Consider the following 8,254-nt stretch of genomic DNA (forward strand, 5'->3'; position numbering starts at 1 on the left):
CCAGTTTTAACCTGAGTCACACCCCCCTAGTTCTGTCAAACAGAAACACCCGCAGCATGCAGACATCTCTCTGTCAGTCTGACTGGAGCCACAGGGAGCTGAACCACAGTCGAATAGGTGAGTCATCTGATACAGGCTCCTCTTAGGGTGGTTTGTCTATTAATTGTTATTTGCATGTCTTGCTTACGTGTTCTTGATTATGTGCTGCACTCACTGCATACCGTATTCATGTTGCTTCAAGTAAAAGCCTCTGTTAAATTAAATGTAAAAAATATCTATGTGGAAAAAATGCAGTTTGGGTAACAGGCAATACGTTGTGAAGTCCGAAACAGCTTTGTTTTTCAACCAATTTAATAACCATCTCTTCTGGCAGGTTTAAGAACAGTTTAAGATGGAGTATGATGATGAGAGTTACAAGCAATTCCTGGATCTAATGAACGAGTCCTCTAATGAGTCCTCCACCTATGTGACAGACGAGCTCGTCACCCTGTGCGAGACGGCCGACGTGAACAAGTTTGGTGCCACATTCATCCCCTTGTTCTACCACATTAACTTCCTTTTGAGCCTCCTAGGAAATGGATTAGTGCTGTGCATCCTATACAAGTATGAAAAACTCAACACCGTCACCAACATCTTCCTCCTCAACCTGGTCTTCTCCGACATCCTGTTTGCCTGCAGCCTTCCTTTCTGGGCCACCTACCACTCCACAGAATGGATATTTGGACGGGCATTGTGCAAGATCGTGGGGAGCATGTACTGTATTGGGTTCTACAGCTCCATTCTCTTCCTCACCCTCATGACCTTTGACCGCTACCTGGCGGTGGTTCACGCCATCACGGCCGCCAAGAGCCGCAGAAAGTTGTACGCCTGCAGTCTGTCAGCCGCCGTGTGGTTTGTCAGCATCCTGGCAGGCCTTAAGGAGCTGGTGCTGTATGATGTGTGGAAACACCATTCTATGGGGTACATGTGTGATGAAACGGGTTACTCCCAGGCCGTCATGACCAAATGGAAGTTGGTTGGCTATTACCAGCAGTTTCTGGTCTTCTTTCTTCTCCCCCTGCTCATGGTGCTGTACTGCTACATTCGAATTACCGTCCGAATCATGTCTACTCGCATGAGAGAAAAGTGCCGTGCGGTCAAGCTCATCTTCGTGATCATCTTCACTTTTTTCATTTGCTGGACTCCATACAACGTTGTCATTCTGCTGCGTGCCCTCCATGTTACCCTCTCCGACGACTCGAAAGATTGTTCCGAAGCTCTGGACTACGCGCTCTACGTGACGCGTAATGTGGCCTACCTGTATTGCTGCGTGAGCCCCGTGTTCTATACCTTCGTAGGGAAGAAGTTCCAGAGCCACTTCAGGAAACTGGTGTCCAAACGCATTCCGTGTCTGAAGAGCACCCTTCTGACCAGCCAGAGCTCAAGGACCACGTCGCAGAGAAGTCCATACACCAACTATGACTACTAGAAAGCAGACCTGCCTTAGAAAAAAACGAAATAGGTCTGTAGACAGATCGCTTTTTCCTGTTACTTGGAGTTTGCATTTTGGAGACAGAATGTTGGATTTATTTGTGTGAGAAGTAAATAGGTAGTAGGACTAGGCTTTATACTGCAATGACGTGAGTTTGTAAAAGCGCTTAAGGTGTAGCCCATGCAGGTGAATGTGGGGGGTATTCAGGCCTATATAGTGAGTGTGGACTGTGCCAGCTGACTTTTCCAGTAGGATTATTTGACGATTTTATGATTGCATGATTTGTTCAGGTGACAAAGTTATCAGAACGGACTGTTTTTGATGCGGCTTGCCTTGCTTCATTAAACATATTTAGGCTACGCATTAAAACAAAGTAAAGCATGCATTAAAATACAAGGAATTTAGTGTGTATCTCATTGTGTATTGTAACCACAAATAAACATTTCACGAAACACAATCCCTGCTAAATATCTGACAAACCAACAAAACTGTTTCATTTTGATTAGCCTTCCGCATTTTGCAGTAGGCTACAGTAGACTGCAGTAAATCTAGACCACTGTCAGAGGGAACTATGCCAAAGGTTTCATAATCATCAAGTTCTTTTCATTATGACTTTTGTGAGAAAATGTCACATAGGGCCTATGTTTATTACGGTTTCGTAGACAATTATACGTGGTATGTTATATTGAGCCTAAATAGCCTATTGTTATACTGTTATAGGCTACTTGTCTATGACACACAATGGCATACAGGCCTACTCTGTGGGTTAGTAATTTCTGTATTTCAGGTGCAAATCTGCTGATACGGTTTTCACACCTTATTCTTTGTGTTACATGGTGTTTCCCCTAAACTCAACAATTCTAAGAAACATCCACGTCTCTGCTTCCCTTGATCTTCGATATTTTAGGCTGTTATCAATTTACGATTAGGAAGCTTTTTATATAAACAAGACAGGATGTAAAAAACAATGGGTAATTTCCACAAATTCGTAGTTTTAAATGATTTTTTTGTAACCGTTGTATTGCCTACAGCGAATAGCCTACCAGTTAACTTTTAGTCCGAGTGAAGATTTTTTCCACATAGTTCGAGGAGAAAATATGGCCAACAGAATAATGGTGTAGGCTATATGGCAGTTGAATTTGGTTTGTGTTGTTATGAAATGCATTAAGTTGAATCATAACAGGCTGACTAGTGTGAATAAGGGTTGGTGGCTTTTAACAGCTCACAGGATTCAGACTCCAGAAGAGATACGAGGGATGGAGTTAAGAATTACTTAACGGTATTCTCGTTGATTTGGTTTAACGTGTCAGAGCCTACTCAACGGCAAATGCAATACTTTTAGTTAGAAATGTGATGTATTTCAAAGCTTTTTTTTAACAACAAAGTGGTTATTTAAACATTGTTCAATTCATTCAATGCAGTGTACTCAATGGTTATTGCACCGTAAAATCTAAATGTTGCGTGGGTGCGTGTTACTGTGTGAGGATGCGTGGTGCGTGCAAGGGCGGGGGCAGTGCGACTGGAGACTGAATTTCTCCTAAACGGCCTGTGATTGGTTGAAGCCTCCTGGTACCCAAGAGAAAGAATTTATCTTCTCAGCGTCGCGTACGAACCATCCGGAAAACGACCCACAAACGGGATCATGGCCCACCGGATATGTGATTTTCAACATTTGGCAAACCGAATAAGGAGAAATACCAATATGATCATTTGACGCGTCAGAGTATGATTCATACACAGGTGATCATAACTCAGGTAAAAAGCATTTGTTGTATTCATCCATCTGTGCATGACTTCAATCGGTAACTTGATTGGACCTTGGACGGATTCTTACTGAATAGATCTTGTATCAACTAGCGAACAAAAATGCAAGCGGCATTGCAATGTGCGACGCAGATATCGGTACGGTATAAATGTCATAGAGACTACATACAAAGCGATTTGTTGTCCATGTTTTTGACGGGTGTACCATCTACTCCTAATGTTATGCCACAGTATTGCGTTGATTTAGGGGCTTTTGGACATATATTAACAACGATACATTGATACAGGCCCACACAATGTTTTCAATCAACTGATTTTCGGATGCTACGGGGAAGTATTGAGGAAAACTACTCTCTGGCATGTACCAGAGTCAGTCCACACTGTGGACGTGTGTGTTTTCAAGAAAGAGGAGAGAGAGAGAGGCGGGGAGAGAGAGAGGCAGTGAGAGAGAGAGAGAGAGAGAGAGAGAGAGAGAGAGAGAGAGAGAGAGAGAGAGGAGAAAGAAAGAGCGTGTCAGAGTGGCCATCTTGCTTATACCCATCAATCCTTCTCAGATAGTACACTTCTGTGCCTTGCATGTAGAAAGGTCATTGTATGCAGTTGCTTATTCCTTCTCTCCACCCTACCGCAAGTCACATTACTGATCTGAAACCATTTGATTGGCCAAAGCAGCTTTCAGGCGAAAACCTTGCACCAATCATGTCATTCCAAACAATAATTATCAGAGGTGGAAAATACATTTCTGTTGTAACAGCAGAACAGTCTTCTTTCATTCCTGTCCTTTCATTCTTCCATCCTGATGTCCTTCAATCCCTCCATCATTATATCCATCCATCCCTTTATCCTTCTCGATAATAATCATCCATCCTTCCATGTTTTTATCTTTTCAGCCACTGATTCTGTGTACTCAAGCAGCTGTAGTCCTGATTGAGAGTTGTGATCGGTCAATTGATTGACCTGCGACCCTCAGAACCAGACTATCAGAGTGCAGGTGTGGAGAGATGGAACCTGCAGCTTATTGATCTACAGTACTTTATAACTAACTTTAAAAAGAAGATCTCTATGTTTGTCTATGTCTCTCTATGCCCCCCCTCTCTCTCTCTCTCTCTCTCTCTCTCTCTCTCTCTCTCTCTCTCTCTCTCTCTCTCTCTCTCTCTCTCTCTCTCTCTCTCTCTCTCTCTCTCTCTCTCTCTCTCTCTCTCTCTCTCTCTCTCCCTTTCTTTATTGCTTCAAGGCTCCTTATATTGCTTCTTAAACATACAGTAGAATGTTAATAAGTAGCAACTTGGCATTCGTTTTAGCATTTTATTTAGTCTACAAACTGCATGTTTAAAGGCCACAGCCTCAGGTCACTCATAACACACAAATGCTCATTTAATTAGTGGATAAACATAACTAAAGTTCACCAAATGTACGTGGAGACACATGTTAACATGTATGGTTGAGTTGTTAAATTACCCAGAAACATGAAATCAAAATCAGATTGCATTCAATCTGTTGATATATTGCAAATCCATTTCACTGGAGTCTGTGAAGCAACACAGCCTAAATACAAGCAATAAGCCCCAGGCTAGATGATAGAGAGATACTGCACGGCCAACCGGAGAGACGTCCAGCCAGAGCAGTTGACCTATATGCACAAAGAGTAGGAAAACAGGAAGACAATACCACAAGAACTATAGCTCTGCTGTATGTCCTGGATGGACCGTGAATCTCTTGCTGGAATCGATTGTGTGCACATGACTCAGAGCAGAAATAGACCACGGGTACATCCTATCGACACGTCAGAGTACCCTGTTTTATCACCTACTGTAGGTGCTCTGGCTTTTAGCCTGAACCTAGACAGTCTGGCCACTGTCCGGTCGGACTCTACCCTGGTGGTTGATGTGGTTCCAGAACTCGTAAGGGGCCGGAAGAAGGGGAGGAAGAGGAGGGAGAAAAGATAAGAAAAAGAGGGGGCAGTTAAGAGGAGGGAAGGAAGAGAATGGGGTGAAAGAATGAAGAGGAGGAGGCAGAGGTAGGTACTGAAGCGCTGAGACACCTTTCTCGGTTGGTGGTTTAAAAAATTCATTGAGCTTAGTGACTCATCCCACAGCAGAGCTGAGTAGACATTGCATGCAGAAGGAGACACTTCTGGTGTATCTGATGCACACATGCACACGCACGCACGTACGTACACATACACTCATCCAGGAGCTGGAACCATCTTCCAACCTCCAGGACAGCTACAGAAAGGATGACCCATGTGTCCCAGGTGGTTGTCGTGGTTTCGCTCATGATTGTATACGCAGTGTATCTTTACGGCGTCTGACCGTGCAATCGCTCCTATCCTGTACGCGTGGAAATCTTTGACACTGGGGGTGTTATCAAACCAATTTGGACTGCCCAGGTTCTGTCTCACAAAGTGATGCATGGCTTGGTTCGGAGATGAGTTTGAGTAGGCAGGCCCACTGTATGATAGTGTTATGTAACAGTGCTCTAAGATAGGCGGGATAGTTACACCATGCAGAGGAAGAGCTGCTCTTGTAGAGTCCTCTGTGAAAAGAGTTTTGGTGTTGGTGTCAGTTGGTTGTTTTTAGTAGGTCTGTTGTGATTGTGATGAGTGCAGCACAGTGTCATCGCACAGACGATATCTTCAAGTCGAACATGAAGGTCAACCGTCGTTTGGCTGTTCAATTGGGAACAAAATGTGGAGACTCAAAAGAAATATGTTGGCCAACCAAATACTTATGTTGATGTCTGTTTCATCTGCAAACAGCCTGATTGTCTGAAGACTTGGGGTCTTTTCTAACTGCCTCCACACCACTGAGTGATAGTGTACCTTGCTCTGTAAGCTGTGCTGCCTGGCATTCTAGAGATAAGAGAAGTACTCCCCCTGCTTGGTATCAGGTTGTACCAATCACAATGTCAAGAAATATCCATCCTAATAAAACACTCAACCACAAAACTTATCACGGTATGGCCTTTCAAGGTTCGAAGCAATTAAACAGAGTAAGATGCTAGTGTTTGTGCTTTCAGAGAGAGATAGGTTCTAGAACGTGTAGCAGAGATTGGCTGAGGTGACACATGCAGCACACAGGGCAGCTGAATAGACTTCCACACTAGTGGGGTACAGAGGAGCTCTAACAAGGCTGGGCATTGAGGCTGATCTCTGGGAGGGGGAGGCCAGGGGAGAGGGGATGGAGGAGTCCTCCCCTCTCTATTGTGTTGACCAGCTGCTTTCAAGATAGAGGGAGTGTGTGTGTGCATGTGTGTGTGTGTGTGTCTGTGTGTGTGTGTGTGTGTGTGTGTGTGTGTGTGTGAATGACGTGCCTTGTAACGTTCTTTCTTCTCAAGGCTTTAGAATTCCCTCTTTCAATAACATGCTCGAGAACCTTCTCTGTCCCACCTCTGTTCCAGAACATTCTCTAGAACCTTTTCTCTCTCCTCTCTGTTCCAGAACATGCTCTGTAGAACCTTCTCTCTTCCCTCTCTTTTCCAGAACATTCTCTAGAACCTTTTCTCTCCCCTCTCTGTTCCAGAACTTGTACCAGAGCAGGTTTCTCAGCCTGGCAGCCATGGCCTCCCCATCTCGCGTCTCTCAGAACCGCCGGCGCTGCAAGGACCCAATCCGACACAGCTACAACCCCGAACAGTTCCAGAACCTTAACTACCAGAACGGCATTCCAGAAGACCTGGTGGCCACGCCGCGCTCCACCAGTGACACAGACCTGGTCACCTCCCACTGCCGCTCCACACTCACTGCCAGCTCCTCCCACTATGCTATTGGCCAATCCCAGGACATCACCATCTGCTGGGACATCAAGGAGGAAGTGGATGCTGGGGACTGGATTGGCATGTACCTGATAGGTGAGAGGCACACTAATGCACATTTCTGATTGGCCTGGAAGATGTTGTTGATTTATTGTTTATTGTTACATTATTGGTAATGGAGAAACAACATTGGTTGATCATTTCATCATTATAAATAATTGTTTAGTAATGTTAAAATACTGAATGTAAACAGTATCGTAGACTATTGAGGGTCTAATTTTTGTAGTTCAAGTAATGACCAAACTATTCCTTAAAATCTTAAGATCTATCTATATTATAGGTTATAGATTCTATAACCTCAAACCATCTTATCTCTGTAGATGAGGTGTTATCTGAGAATTTTCTGGACTACAAGAACCGTGGTGTCAACGGGTCTCACAAAGGGCAGATTGTGTGGAAGATCGAAGCCAACTCGTACTTTGTTGAACGTAAGTGGTGTTTTTCCGGAAACATTAGCTCCTGAACCTCCCACAGCTCAGTCCTGTCCACCCCTGCACACAAACACACACACACACACACAGTACAGAACAGCTTTTGAAGGGGAGACGATGATAGCAGATGGAGTATTCAGCTGTACAGCAGGACGGAGATGTGAGCACAGGCTGCAGACGTCTTCACACCACTCAGACACAGACAGGATTCTCCTCTGCAGTTTCAGATAATGTAACAAACCACTTTACACTAGATACACCATCTCACTGTGTTCACTGAACGTTAGACTGTATACTGTACGTGTGCACAAGAAAATCTTATCTTAACATGGCAGATTTCGGTATGTGTCTGTCTTAACTGAAACACACACACACTCACTCCTGTGCCCAGATCTGCAGGTCGCAAGGCCATATGTGTGGGCAGGCATTCCAAATAGAACTCTGACACTGCCAAATGAACCAGTTAATCCCACATGATTGGAGACAGAACACACTGACCACACAGGCCCTGCGGATGATTATGGACTGATGGAGAACGATAAAGATAAAGACGATAGCGATAATAACCATGATGACACTGATGATGTTGTCGAAGGAAACGATGATCATAACGAGGATGAAGACGATATTAATATTGATATCGGCAATATCGATCACGATGAAGATCGTATCGGTGATAACGACGATGATCCTGTGTGTGTGTCCTTCCTCCCATGCCTCAGCTGAGACCAAGGTGTGTTTCAAGTACTACCACGGAGTGAGCGGGGAGCTGAGA

The 8,254-nt window shown here is 44.3% G+C and overlaps 2 protein-coding genes across 2 annotated transcripts in view; both read left to right on the forward strand.

Moving 5' to 3' along the window:
- The first annotated feature begins 42 nt into the window (after positions 1-42).
- On the forward strand, positions 43-1,974 carry ccr12a (chemokine (C-C motif) receptor 12a). Its single transcript, XM_084707524.1, has 2 exons — positions 43-117; positions 374-1,974. Exon 2 carries the CDS (start codon positions 392-394, stop codon positions 1,466-1,468), a length of 1,077 nt encoding a protein of 358 aa, XP_084563650.1. The 5' UTR covers positions 43-117; positions 374-391; the 3' UTR covers positions 1,469-1,974.
- A 1,222-nt stretch (positions 1,975-3,196) lies between these two features.
- LOC146271946 (E3 ubiquitin-protein ligase HECW1-like) overlaps positions 3,197-8,254 on the forward strand; it is a 19,885-nt gene continuing 14,827 nt past the window's right edge. Inside the window, exons 1-4 of the mRNA XM_084707645.1 lie at positions 3,197-3,226; positions 6,757-7,084; positions 7,369-7,476; positions 8,202-8,254. The exon at positions 8,202-8,254 is cut by the window's right edge and continues 42 nt beyond it. Coding sequence (XP_084563771.1) covers positions 3,197-3,226; positions 6,757-7,084; positions 7,369-7,476; positions 8,202-8,254 — 519 coding nt within the window. The remainder of the gene's footprint in view (positions 3,227-6,756; positions 7,085-7,368; positions 7,477-8,201) is intronic.

Source organism: Hypomesus nipponensis, chromosome 10, assembly GCF_054491055.1.
Source record: "Hypomesus nipponensis isolate SF chromosome 10, ASM5449105v1, whole genome shotgun sequence".
NCBI classification, from domain to species: domain Eukaryota; kingdom Metazoa; phylum Chordata; class Actinopteri; order Osmeriformes; family Osmeridae; genus Hypomesus; species Hypomesus nipponensis.